A 14,782-nucleotide genomic window follows, 5' to 3' on the forward strand; every position below is an offset into this window, starting at 1 on the left:
AAATGACAATTTAATATTTTTAACTGTACATAATATACTACTCCAATCTCTCATTATAATATATTACTTTTCAGATGTCCTTATTAAATTAAGTTTCCTCAAGTAGAAATTGACAATCAAACACAAGAGTTAAAAAAAAAAAACCACCACACACACAACACAACAAAAGCAGTTTCACTTTATCTCTGTCATTACATAGAGTCCACAATATTTCAAATGTGTCAGTCTATGTTTCAACTAATGTTTTCTCAACAGCCAAAATGCATTGAACAAAACACTCCTTTAATGGGTTGGTTTCATATTAAAAGCTCAACTGACTTTTTGTGGTTTTACTAAGCCCCAGGGCACCATACCAGTGTGCAGATATAGGACAATGACACATCTAAGAAAAAATGACATATATAAATTCCAAGTAGACAAATACAAAATACCAGATGCATGAGGTTGACAAAAAACAATATCAAGTGATTTTTTAAAAGTAAAAGTCAGTTTTCACAGATGTCATTCCAGCCAATTGGAGAAAATATGCCAACACCATCACCTGTTCAGAAACAATAACCTTTTGCTTTTTTAAACATATGTTAGAATATTGCTATGCCCCAGTATATAATGATGTCCGTTGTCTGCACAAAAGACCCTTTTATACAATAAGAAAAATTGATGGACTATACACACAAATTATTGTCACATGCACACAGTAAACAAACAAACAGAGAAACATTTTCTTTTCAATCTGTGAGTTGTAGTAATCAGTGTTAGCAAGAGATGGTAAAATTATTATATGATTGGAGGTGTCTGACATGAAAGTCAACAGGAGTAATAGTAGCTCAGCACCTCTGAAAATCAGGTCACTTCTTTTGCCAAGCACACCAGATGCCATCTCAGCATTATTCCCACCAGGCACTAACAGATGCAGTGAACTACACCAGTGCTTCTCAAAGTCGGGCCACCGCTTGTTCAGGGAAAGCCCCTGGCGGTCCGGACTGGTTTGTTTACCTCCTGCGTTCGCAGGTTCACCACTCCAGGCCAATGGGGGCTGCAGGAAGGGCGACCAGCACATCCCTTGGCCCACGCCACTTCCCACAGCCCCCATTGCCCTGGGATGGCGGACCGCGGCCAGTGGGAGTTGTGATCAGCCTAACTTGTGGACACGGCAGGTAAACAAGCCGGCCCATCCCGTCCCACCAGGGGCTTTCCCTACACTAGCAGCGGTCCGACTTTGAGAAACAATGAACTACAGTACATTCTACACAGCCTTGATATCGCACCATCAAAAGGAATTTAGCCATTTACTTCAATGGGAGAGGGGATCAGGTCCTGAAACATGCATTCTCAAACATTTCCAGAGTGAGGACAACACTAAATCGTGACAGGGATAACCTTCTCTCCCATTCAAAATGGTATCGGCAAGCTTCCTCTCTCATTCACGGTGACATAAAATCTAGTGGCAGCTAAAACAATTGCTTACATACCAGTAGAAGAGAGATTAGGAAAACATTTAATCCATTTGTAGCTGATTTGTAATGCAATTTAGTAGCTGGAAATAATGAAGAGCCAACTTCATGGGACCAGACATCCCTCTACAGATCACAGATTGAGAACCTCTCATTACTAAATAGCAGCAGGTTGTGTGTGTTTTGTTTTTGTTTTTTTTTTTGTTGGAGGGGGGTGGGAGAGCAGACCAAGCATGCCAAGAGGCAAATATGAAAGATGAGGGTAGGTAGGCTCCACCAGCAAGGTTCAAGGACAAAGTCCAGATGCATCTGAGGTGCCCAGCCCAGCTGCTGGGGAGGTTGCTAGGATTTCTAGAAAAGTGCTGCCCCTTAAACTCAAATTGGGGCCTCTCTTTTATATCAGCCTTCTGCAAATAGGTGTCTTTTTAAGTTTGGAGCTCATCTCCTCTCTCTCCTGGAAGTAAGGAGCTTTCTGTCTCCTCCTTCTGTCAGTCCAGTCTCCTGGGTGTAGGAAGACTGTTTGGATACTCTAGCCTCCCTCTCTCTACACCTTCCCTGCAGTGAGGGTGATGAAGAGAAAATATTTCTGCTATTCTAACTCTCCTCCGGCCTCTTTCAGGTTCTTCATCTTGTCTATGAACAAATCCAATATCCTCGCTTTTTCCAGGTGGCAACAGCATAGAATTGACATGATTTTTTACAGTTTCACCACTGCCTACAGAATTCAGAGGGCAAGGGGAAAGCTGCTCAGTCTTGCTAGTTTTCCAAAGCCTCAACAGTGTGAAATTATGAGCAGCAGGAGGGGCACTAGTGCTGTCTGTAGACCCTCCACAATACAAATACTGCACCAGCTTACATTTGGTTCCCAGTGAGAAGGTAATCTTCACTAATGAAGGCTAGAAACTGTCAGCCTGCTTTCCCAAGGGACCAAGAACACAGTAGCTTTCTTTCACCTTACAAGGAGGTAGGAATGCTTTGCCCTTCTGGAATCTAGGCCAATAACTTTCTCTGTGTACATAAAAAAAACAGGTGAAGTGTCTCATGAATGTTTTTTGAATGCCTGAATTGCATCCTCCAGTATTTTTCATGTTAAACACATATTTACTAGTAAAAGTCTATCAAGGGTTAAAGGGAATGATTTACCAGTAGAAACTTGTTTTAAATTAACATTCTGAAATTTTTCACACAGCAAACTGATTTCCATGCTCCCTGAAGTCATGGTTCTGAGCCTCTGCTAGTCAGCATCAAACAAGAAATGACATATGGCTGATAATAATGAGCTCAAGGTGCAAAAATAAATGTCAAGTGACTGACAAATTAGACACTGTGGTAGGGCACTGATTTTTGGGGAGAAGGGGAGGCACGCAAGAATTTTGTTGCCAATTACACATTTTACACTCTTTTTCCTTAACACTAAAAACCGTAAAAAAAAAAAACCTCTACCTTCTCATGCAATACCTAGGACTTCATATTTCTTAAAGAAGAAAGAAGACACATGAAAAAAATACATACTTTAAATGCCCTAATCTTGCAACCAAATCAGCTTGAGAGACCGTCACTGAATTCAGGGTCGCTCCCCACAGCTGCAAGGATCTGCTCACCTGGATCCAGCTGCAAGATCTGGGCTGATGTATCTGTTCCAGTGTTATTAGTAAGCCCAGATGCATGAAAAGTCTTAGACTCTGCATGGGTGCAGAGCTCTATGGTAGCAGATCAAGATGTATTTTGACTGTTTTGTTTTGTTTTAACTCTTCACCGTTTATGCTGTTCTTTTAATTTTTGTTAATGAACAATGAAAAATAGATTAGGCAGTTTCATTTCAGTTTCATTCTTGGGTCTCATCTATTAACAATGCTAGAATGCGGAAGGTGGGGAGAAGAAAATATTTCTTTTTAAAGCAAAATAATGTTTTTATTGTTGTCAAAATTATTTGTTATATGTGTGTGATCTTTCTTTAAAAAAGCCTTTATTTAAAAAAAAAAAACAGACAACAACAAGGCTTCCAGACACTGCTGTTTTAAAGAAAAAAATGAGTCTTTAATATATGAATAAAGGTGGACTTTATCACTTATCACAGTATGTAGCATAGGCAATTGAAAAATTAAACAATGTGTAACTGCAAAACCTTCAAACCTATAATGAGATATAATTTTCCTGAGACAGAAAAGCCTTAATTATGCTACATTTTCCAAACTGAAAGTCATGCCTGGCCATCCTTAATTTTCAAAACAGTCCCTCTGTTAGACAATGTTCATTGCACCTAAACAGGCTCCTCACCATTCTAATGCAACAGTAACTGATCCATAACATTACAAGGCAATGCCTTGTATCTGACACATTAAAAGAGAACATTGTAGGTCTACATGCTACCCTACCATCGGTTTCAGCTGAATGCTACATAAAAATTCCAGATTTAAAAAAAAAAAAAAAAACCCACAACATTCAGTTATAAAAACACACACGTTTCGTTGGAGACAGCAGGACTAGTCAAGTGATACTATAATCCTGCTGAATATTTATATATAAACTCAGCAGAAATAGCCCAGTTGGACCAGATTCAGGTACAATACCTCCTTCGAGATGGGTACAAGAACATTACAAATCTCCAAGAATTAATCAACTCTTACAAATACAGAGACACCAATTACAAATAGCTAGACCAGGGGTCGGCAACCTCTGGCACGCGGCTCGTCAGGGTAAGCACCCTGGCGGGCCGGGTCAGTTTTTTACCTGCCGACGCAGCAGGTTCAGTTGATTGAGGCTCCCGCTGGCCGCGGTTCGCCATCCCAAGCCAATGGGGGTAGTGGGAAGCAGTGGCCAGTATGACTCTCGGTGCTTCCCACTGCCCCCATTGGCCTGGGACAGCGAACCGTGGCCAGTGGAAGCCACAATCAGCCGAACCTGCAGGTTAACAAACTGGCCGGGCCCACTAGGGTGCTTACCCTGGCAAACCCTGAGCTAGACCTTGCTTATTAAAAAAAACCCAACATTTTGATTGTGAAGCTGCAGAACAACTGTAGAAAATACAGCATTGAAACTGATGGCTTTTAAAAGCCATTTACCCTGATTTTGCAAATAGCAAAATTAGCATTTCCTTTTTGAATGTCTACTAGAAAAAAAAGACTTTTTTCGTTTGTGAAGTGATGGATTTGGAAGAAAGGGAAGATTAACCCAAATATGCACAGTACAAATGGAATGCATTTAAAACAAAATTAGGCAGCAATTGTGTTTTTTCTTCATGCAGGGAGGAGAGCAGAGAATAAAAACCAATGCAAACAAACATGTGAAATGGGGTAGACAATTATTTTCTGTCAAGGTCCAAATGTCTTGGTCTAGGTATAGCCAAGGTCCAGACTTCAGAGAAACATTTTTTCACAACACAATAACAATAATGATAATAATATGTAAATAAAATGATTTCACAGTCCATTCAAAGGTGTTTGGCAGTCCAGATTTGGCCCACGATCCACCTATTGACTACATCAAGATTGTGCCAAAGCATTTGGACACTAGAATGCCTATGGTCTTGAAAACATACACACAAAAAATGGAAAAACAGTAAAATTAAAACAAAGTAACCAACCCCCCAAAATTTCAAACACTCTCAGAAAATCATTTTGTTTGAAGGAAGTTCTTGGGAAGTAAGAGGAGTGGCATACTTGCAATTTTAAGCTTCCAAATTTTTCCGCAAATCAGGAAACAAAATGCTATGTATCCTGACAATCATTGGCAAGAACAAGGATTATATTTATGGCTAGGTAATATATTTTTCATTTTTAAGATCCTGATGAAATACTATATTTTATTATTTAAATTGGCTGGGATTTTCAAAAAATAACTAGCGATTTCAGAAGCCCAACTGTGTCACCTCAAAAGAGCTTGATTTTCAGGAGGTATCAAACACCCACTCTGTGAAAAATGAGACCTATTTAAAGTGTCTGAAGTTGGGGATCCAGATATCCAAGTTCCCGAAGATCACTAATCACTTCTGAAAAATATCAGCCAATGTGTCTCCACTCTGGAGACCAGTATTAGGCTTGAAAAGTATAGTATTTGCGGTTAAGTAATACCAGCAGAAATATAAAAGATGCCCTCAGCATAACCTGCTTTGACCACATAGAGAATGTTTTCTTTTACATAACATATTGCCAAGTCATTGACAACATGCATAAGATCAATAGTGTACTGCAGGGTAAACTTCTCATTTAGGGAATATGGAGTTAAGTTTAGGTTAGTTTATCCACTTCTTTGGTTACCACTACACCGCTGGGTAAGATCATGTCAAAGAAAAAGAACACATTGCATCAATTAAAACAAAAACAAAAAGAAAAACCCAACTCATTAGCTTTCATCTTAACATTACTGCTTTGGCATAATCAACTTGCTAGACAACAGTTATTTTGCAACAAAGCAAAGCCACAAAGCCTATGATCAGAAAAAAAAAACACAAGCAGCTGATTGTGTAATTCTGACTTCGAAACCCAACTAAGTTTTACCCAAAAAATGGCTCCCTACAGTAACTGTATCAAAAGTCTATCTCCTCTCCTATTCCTCCTGATACCCACTGGATTCACCCCATCTCATCTGCTCTAATCCCCTCTGTTCGTATACTTCTTCCACACTACTCCCTTCTCTGTTTCTTTTTCTCAGGCTGACTCATTCATGGAATATCCTCCATGAGATATCCTCCTTTAAAAACAACAAACCCTATTATATGTTTAATGGAAACATCCTGCTCTGCTCATATCATAACTGAGAGTATGTCTTCACTAGCCATGTTAAAGCACCAGCACTGTAAAAAAAAACAAAAAAAAACAGCCCACCTCTGCGAGGGGAGTAGCTGGTGACTGTCTATACTGCCACTTTATAGCGCTGAAACTTGCAGCGCTCGGGGGGTGGGAGGGTTCATCCGAGCGAGGAAGTTGCAGTGCTATAAAGTGGCAGTGTAGACAAGGCCTAAGTAACTAGATGATCTTATTATTGAAACCCCAGTCCTTCCTCCCCTCATCCCCAACCCCTACCATTGTGTGGTATTCACTCATTTCGTCACATGAAAAATTAGACTGTAGACACTCCATGGCAAGGGACTCATAATATCCATTAGACTCTATGAAAAAAAAAACATTTTAGTGAGTCATACAATAATAATCAAATATAATAAAATAATGGATGCATTGCGAACAAAACACACCAACAGGAGTACCCAGTCTACGATACTCAATTGACCATTGTAAGATACCAGTACAAGCAGAAATAGGAAGAGACAAGAATGCAAATGGACATCCACCTGTGGTTCTATTCAAGCTAACCTGATATGGAAGATCAGGGAAATACATCAGTATATTTTTATATATATAGGATGTTACATTAAGATTACACAGTTAAAAGTTATCAAGAAATGCAGTGTAGCTATGTTGGTCCCAGGATACTAAAGAGTTTTGCAAGGTGGGTGAGGCAATATCTTTTATTGGACCAACTTCTTTTGGTGAGAGACCTACAGAAGTTGGCCCAATAAAAGATATATTATCTCACTCACCTTGCCTCTCTAACATCAAGAAATGTAAGGCTTTAAATTCTTGCAGGGTACAGGACAGGTAAAAGATATGGTCATTGTTGGGTTAACAAGGCAGCAGCACATCACCATGGCAATTTCTTGGACAAAACAAAAACGAAACTTAATTTCAAATTCACAGAATATCAGGCTCAGATGATGCTTACCAAGCGTGCTGAATTTTCTATGGCTTATAAAACCATTATTTTGCCTTTCCCCCATATCCAAAACTTGGGAATGGCTATGCTCCAAAACGGGGACTATTTAAATGCAAAGTTTTAAAAAGCAGCCATTGTCGAGTTCTGTATTTGAAAAAAATCAAAAGCAAGGACAATAATTGGCATGCACATGGGCAGTATTTTTAACTCTTGCAAAGCAAAGAAGCTGAAAGGATTTTGGTCTGAGGTAGATTGCCCAAACACCAAACACACATTGAAGTATATATCACATCCCACCTTCAAACAGAAACCAAGTATGGAATACATCAGTCCCAGAAGTGAACTTCTGGAATCTTATCAGCATATGAAAACAGGGAGTTACAACTGAAAGAGTTTGGCAACTATAGCTATATTGGGTTCTAATTTTAATGGCTTATAACCACTTCTGCACAATAAAAGCAGTCTCACAGATATACAGGGATGCTAGTCATCCTAATAATCACAACCTCCAAGCTCCTTTCTCCCAAGAATCTTGAAGCACTTTACAAAGTTTGGCAAGATCCCCATTTTACATATGGAGAAACTAGGGCACAGGGAGCTTATTAGCAAGTCTGAGGGCATGTCTACATTGCCCTGCAATTCCGACTACTGGGGTGTGAATAGCATTGCGCACCAAAGTGCTGCGCTGTAACTCCCCCATGTGGATGCTGCAGGTGCGAACTAATATGTTTACAGTTTGCATTCGTGTAGTCCTCCTTCAAAGAGGACTACATTGATGTTAATGTAAAGTAGGAATCTTTTAGTCTACGCCTCCAGCAACTGGGGGAGTTATAGCATGGTACTTTACTGAACAATGCTATTCACATCTCCATAGTCTGAGACCATGCCCCTAGTTTGCTCAGTAACAGCGGCAGAATGAGATCCCAGTCCTCCTGTCTTCCATTCCCCTGCTCTAACCATGAGAAACATTGCCTTTGCAAATGAAATACAAGGAAAAAGCCAACTCCCAGTATTATATGGTACTATTATATGGCAGTCTTGCTGTACAATACACCTAAGTCAATGAATAAATTACTTTGCAAATATGAAACTTCCTGCTAACAAGTAAAAGACTCCTAAGAATTTAAGGCTCAATAATCTGCTCTACACAATCCAAATGATAAAAATATCTGCACACATGGTACACTTCTACCCCGATACAACACGATCCAATAGAACATGAATTTGGATATAATGCGGTAAAGCAGCGCTCCGGGGGGGCGGGGCTGCGCACTCCAGCAGATCAAAGCAAGTTCAATATAACAAGGTTTCACCTATAACACGGTAAGATTTTTTGGTTCCCGAGGACAGCTTTATATCGGGATAGAGGTGTATATGAGAGAAATGGGACATGTTTTGCTAAGGTACAACTGATGAACAAGCACTGGGAAAATCCTGGTAGTTCATACTAAGAACCAGGAGATCCTTTGCATATTTATGAATTTCATGAATCAGAAAGTAAATGAACCAAAATACACAGAAAAATAAAGACTATTTCAACAAAGTATATTCTGCTCCTTTACTTTTGACAAACATAGTTCAGTATTGATTTATGAGTATGCATCATCGTAATTTGCTATAATGTGCACTAATACATTTTGCAACAGTAGCGAAGCTTTAATAATACAAAATCTCATTACAGCCCTCTGCTATTAAAACTTTGCTGAGAAGTGGGGTAAGGCTGGCATGTTTTATTGTGAAACTTAACAGGTTTGTAGATTAGCAAAACTCTACCATATTGAAAGCTGTAAATCCCTCTTCAGTCATCTCACTACAGAAGGGAAATGTACAATTAAAAGTTTATAATAGAATTATTGAATATTTAACACAGATGCCAACTGGCAAATCTTGCCTAGAGTGCCAACTTTCACAGAGGACTTTAAAGAAATGATCCAAAGAGACAACCTAGAGGTTTATTATGAAAGGAAACTGATTAACCAAATTCAGGAGACGATTAAATCAAGGTAAATAAAGCTGTATTAGAGATAAAAGTTCTCTCATTCCACATTATAGACACAATATTTTGAACAAATTAACATTGTGTGCTTAATTAATAACATCTGCCTACACTACAGACCCAACATGATTTTTGGCAGAGGAATGGTTAGTGCTGTTTATGGATGGACTACCTAACTCACCCTCCAAAAACAAAAGTTTGAAACTTTTGCTGGGAGCAGCACATCTAATTCACTTGCTAGCTAGCTAAATATACTCTGAATTAATATGAGGATGTTTCAAAGGATACAAATACTTGCCCTCTCCATATTTTAAGGCAGGTAATGTTGTTGCCTGCTATATTTACCTCATGTTTAACATTTACCTATTATTGTATTCTTTTTCCTCATTTCTATGCAAACCATCTAATCTTCCTTGGCCTTGCATACCTGAACCACAATTAACATTAACCCTTGAACTTCTCTGTTTCTTTGAGCAATATGATACTGCTACATAGTTCCATTTTCAAATATAATAATTGATGGTTTTTGTCCTTCACCTCCAGCCTTCTTACTTGGCATATTCTGCAGGTAGTCGGTCTCCTGCCATTCTAGATACCTAATCAGAACTCCACTGCCTGAAGTCTATTCATGTCTTATTGTTTCCTTTTTCAGCTTTGGACCTTGCAGAGACAATGTAAGTACAGTAAATGAATCTGCATAAGAAATGCCAATTTGGGAAAACCTTCGCCTGCTCTTGACTGATACAAACAGATTTGTGGATTTCTACAATTTTTAAGGAAATCCTTCAGCAACCCCAAATGCTTACAATCCAAAAATTCAAAGGAACACGCCAGGTGCTTAGATACCAAGTTGATAAACACACTTTAGAAATGCCTAAGAGAGTTCCCAAGTAATTAACAAAAAAACAAAACACACCATTAAATGTACATAGCATTGCTTATTTTTTGTTGTTCATAATACTGTGGTCTCCTCTTCATAAGGCTCTGTTTGACAGACAGAAGGGTCAGTTGGTTATATTGAGATCTTAGAGCCAGCAAAATCAAGGTATTTGCTCAATAACTATGCCTGGATTAATGGGTGGAGTTTTTTTCTGTGTTTTTTTTTTAAACACTGATTGTGCTTGAATCCAGGTGTTACCTCACTCAGCATGCCCAAATTTGGCAGCACAAGAATACTGTCTTATTGATTCTGCCTTGCCCTTACCAGTTGATGGTCTTTGCTTGTTGACTGAGAACGGGCATGCACCAATCAGCAGGGTTTAGGGTTGTTTGTTTGACACACACCAAAAAGGTGTCTAGGTCCAACTTTTACCCAGATCTGCGAATCCCTGGCCTTAAGACACCAAAAGCCTGTAGGATAGGAACAAGGACCTATGGATAGAACGAGGGGTCTATTTCTCAGAGGAAGGGGCTCCATTAAAATAGATACAATATCTCCTCTTCGCTTCCTCCATCCGGGGGAACAAGGCAGTAATAAGGTAAGGGCCACCTTTCTCCCACCTAGTTGTCAAATGGAAGCCAGGGAGAATTAAGATCACCAAAAAGACTGGCAGAAGGGCTGTCTGGGCTCTAAACAAATCTTAAAAAAAAAAAAAAAAATCCCTAGTTTGTTTTTGAAAGCCCTTGGCATTAACCTAGCCCAGCCCCAGCCGGTCTCCGTACCCTGCCACACTAACAGGTAGGGCAGGCATCTGCCCAGGCCATGCTGCCAACACACCCACCCGGGAAACCTGTTTGGGAAAGCCTGGAGGCAAAGGGGGACCCCTTCTAGCAAAAACACAAACACCCCTGTCTCCAGCTCCCCCCGCCACACCGCCCCCAGGACTTACAGGGCGTGGGTGAAGGCGCTGAGTCCCTCAGGCACGGCGGTCAGCCCCCGGCCGGAGCAATCGACTCCTCCGTCCCCGTCGCAGCTGCAAGAAGCCGGGCAAGGAGGAGGGGAAGCTCCGCCGCTGGGCCCAGCCGAGCTCCCGAAGCCCCAGGCGAAGAAGCCGAGCAGAGCCAAGCACCGCATTGCGAGCCCCTCCGGTGCGTGCGGGAGTCTTGTTCCTGGGAGCGGCGAGGCTGGGTCCCTTCGCAGAACGATTCGTCCCCCGCGCCCGCTGCCCTGGCCCCGCGCGGAGCCGAGCTGAGTCCTTGTTACCGCAGCTCCCTCCCCACCTCCGTGCCCAGCGCAAGCGGAGCGTCTCGCCCTCTCTCCCTCTCTGGCTTCCCCTCAATACCGTGCACAAGGAGCCAGCACTTCAGCGTCTCTCCCTGCTCCCTCCTGCTCCATTGAAAGGCAGCAGCTCCCTGCCCTCTGCGGGGCTCATCTCAAGCTAGCAGGTAACGTGCGCTGGGCTTTGCCTCTGCCGTGGCGCTCTCCCTGTTGTTGCAGTGCCTAGGAAGTGAACCGTGCAGCCATTCCAGCTCCTGTCTGCCTCTCCTACTCCACTCCCCTGCTTGCCAGGAGCCAGACACACCAGTCCAGCTCCGCAGCCTCCTTTTCCCTTCTAGGGTTGCACAGTGTCGGGGCCCCGGCTGCAGCTCTATGCAAATCAGCTAGGTGCGTATACGGAGAGTGAAGCCGGCGCCCGCATTGGTGCAGAAGAAATCTGAGGCTGATTAATATGCAAAGAGAAGCCTAGCAGCAGCCAACGGACGAAGGGCGCCTTGGCCTCTTCGGTAAGTGGCGCTCTTGGTGGGCGTTACCCCGACAGATGAGTGACAAGGTGGTGGTTCAAATGGAATCCCTGAGCTGGCTGAATGGGTGATTGAAGGTTGCACACAAGGCAGCAGAGGTGAAGGTAGTGGGGTGAGTGAAAAATGCAAGCTGTGAGGAGTGCGCTGAAACAGAAGTGAATTCACAGAAACTCGAGTCATCTTAATTAGGGTAAAGGAATCCGTTAAAATTAATATTTTAAAAATCAGTTTCCATTTCCTGCATGATGTGGCACTTTAATTTGGTTTTAATTATTAAAACCAAAAATTGTTTTAAAATCTGATTTTTTCAAGTTTTGTTTGTTTAAAAAACATGCCTGAGTTCTGTACCACCTGAAGCCCACTCCTCCAAATACTTACTTAACTCAGTAAGGCCTTCTGTGTATGAGCCAGGCCTAACTTTTCTCCCATGAGCAATCCCATAAATTTTCCCTTGTATAAATATTCATTTTATTATTTGTTTGGGTCTTTCATATGGCAACAGGATAAAACATTTGTTTTAATATGAAATGTCATCATAAAACCACAGAAAAATTGGCAAGGAGCTTCAGGGGCAGGTTTAACACCCAAAACAACTTTGAATTCTTCTTTTTTAATTGACTGTATTTTAAGTTTATAGTCTCCTTTTAAATGTTATGGTACTGGTGTCATTGGAATGTGTAATATAACTGAGCACATTACTAGTCTGTGTAATCATGTGTCTATCACTTGTCTTCAATTCTCTATTCCCTTGGTTGGTTTGTTTCCCTGGCCCTGAATTAACCCATATTCTGCAGTGAGCTGCACATGCAGGGCCCTGAGCCTGCATTGAACAATGGGTAGGATTGGAGCCTTAGATCATAATTTCTGAGGGGCAAGGATTATCTCCAGGGTACAGCACCTAGTCCAAAAGGGTCCTGATTCTGCTTGGGCCTTCTGGACAAATACAAATAAATCATTATTTTGATGCAGTTTATTTTCTCACTTTCTATTTGCATCATGGAAACAAATTAACCCTGTTCACTTTTGTTTATAGCCAATTTCTAGTCAGTTTCACTTTCTAGTTTCCAGACTGGAAGGACTGGGTTACAAACATTGTAAAGAATTTTAAAATAATGTTTCCTTTGGCATAAAAAAAGCATGGTAGCTTGTTTTTATAAAACCTACAAATGTTGGCCAAGTTTGCGCTGGCTGGGGTCCTGTATTGTTCATTTCTCACTTCCGTTAAAAACTTCTAAAACCCCATTTATTCTTGCTGTAATGGCCATATTTCACTCTCTGTGTGTTCTGCATTGTACTAACTTTTTACATGCTGTCTTTTTGCCTTCTAACTTAGTGGGGATCTGTTACTCATTTAACTCAATTCACCTATTGTACACCACAGTGTATACTCACTATATTATTAAAAACAATAAAGATTGTGACAGCACTTTAATACCACTTTACTCTTTCATCCAAAAATCTCAAAGTATTTCACTCACTAATGCCTTGATCCTGTAATGGACACTGGGCAAGTGTACCCTCGTGGAGCCCCATTGAAATCGCTGCGCTTCTGTGCAGACACAGCCATCTGCCCACAGAGTCCATTGCAAGATCAGAGCCTCATTAAGCCTCACAAGACTTCTCTATAGTAGATAAGTATCATATCCATCTTCCAAACAGGGAAACTGAGGCACAAACGTTAAGTGACTTGCCAAGGTCACTTAGCCCCCAGTTCTTAGGCCCAATAAGATACACACAGGCAAACCCCTGTCTGCACAAAACTCCATTGATTATATTGGGGCTATTTGTGCGTGTAGTGGTCTGCTTCCACATATCTCATTTCTGGATCAAAGCATTAGGGCCTGATCCAAAGCCCACTGAAGATTGCCATTGACTTCAATGGGCTTTGGCTCTGACCTTCAGTGAGTATATAGTTGTATCAGGAAGCAGGAATCCTGCATTTCAGTTCTGTTTTCTAAATACGAGCTAGACCATACTCACCTTCTTCCAATGCCCATAATCCCAACAGGGAGATTGAAAGATAGAGCTTGCTTACACCATATATGAGGCAGAGGTTTGGTTAAACCCCACAATGACTTTTTGGGGACGATTATTAATAAATATTTGGTGAGATTAAAAAAATTGAAAGAAAAACAAGGAGACTTTGAAACAACAGTACACTAAGTAAGCCAGACTCGGGGACTCTCATTGAACTGTAATAGTGACCATAGGGACATTTGTCCACAGCAAGCCAGTGCATCGTAGATTTACACCATGCTTTGCCACATACTAACTTGCTATGTAGGAGACCCTCAGTTCTACTACTGCCTCACTGCCTGAACACAACCAAGTCACTTAACCTCTGGGCGCCAGATTCTCATTTGCATTCTGGTCCATTTGTGCTACCAGAAGAATGCAAAGGGACTGGAAAGAAGTTGAATTTGTTGCTACGCACAGGAGCTCTGAGGTGGAACCTAGCCAGCATAGCTAGGCCCTGTGTCACCTCAGTTTTGGTGCAGGAGATGGGGAGGGAGTGTATCCAACAGGAATGCTCTAACCTTTGCCAGGGCTCTAGGCAGTGCTGAGTCACCCACTTGTAACTAGCTCCCTGACACCACTTCTCTTGCCATGTGGGGTGCACCAACCAGAAAGCTCAGCTCACTGGAAAATCTGAGCCCTTGAGGATCGTTTCCTGTCTGTAAAATGAGAATAACATTTACCTCCCATCCTGCCACTTATACCCATTTAGAGGGGGTCAACATTTTTGTTTGTTTGTTGATGAAACATTTTAAATTGTTCATTTTTCTGACAAAATTCTAAAAACGTTTTCTGCTCTTTTTTTGTTTATGGCTTGTCAGATTTCTCTCCCCCCTCCACTGGCAAAAGAAAAAAAGTGCATGGGGAGGGCGAGAATAAAGCCTAAATACTTCTAAAAGAATCACATACATGAAAAATCGGTCCT

The 14,782-nt window shown here is 41.3% G+C and overlaps 1 protein-coding gene across 3 annotated transcripts in view; it reads right to left on the reverse strand.

Annotated features, from left to right (window-relative positions):
• LGR4 (leucine rich repeat containing G protein-coupled receptor 4) overlaps positions 1 to 11,776 on the reverse strand; it is a 141,628-nt gene extending 129,852 nt beyond the window's left edge. The window contains exon 1 of one of the 3 annotated variants that reach the window (XM_030560207.1): positions 10,989 to 11,776. In XM_030560207.1, coding sequence (XP_030416067.1) covers positions 10,989 to 11,173 — 185 coding nt within the window. In that variant the 5' untranslated portion in view covers positions 11,174 to 11,776. The remainder of the gene's footprint in view (positions 1 to 10,988) is intronic. The other 2 variants (XM_030560204.1, XM_030560206.1) reach the window with 2 other exon arrangements.
• Positions 11,777 to 14,782: the final 3,006 nt, after the last annotated feature.

This window comes from Gopherus evgoodei, chromosome 4, assembly GCF_007399415.2.
Source record: "Gopherus evgoodei ecotype Sinaloan lineage chromosome 4, rGopEvg1_v1.p, whole genome shotgun sequence".
In the NCBI taxonomy this organism is placed as follows: Eukaryota; Metazoa; Chordata; order Testudines; family Testudinidae; genus Gopherus; species Gopherus evgoodei.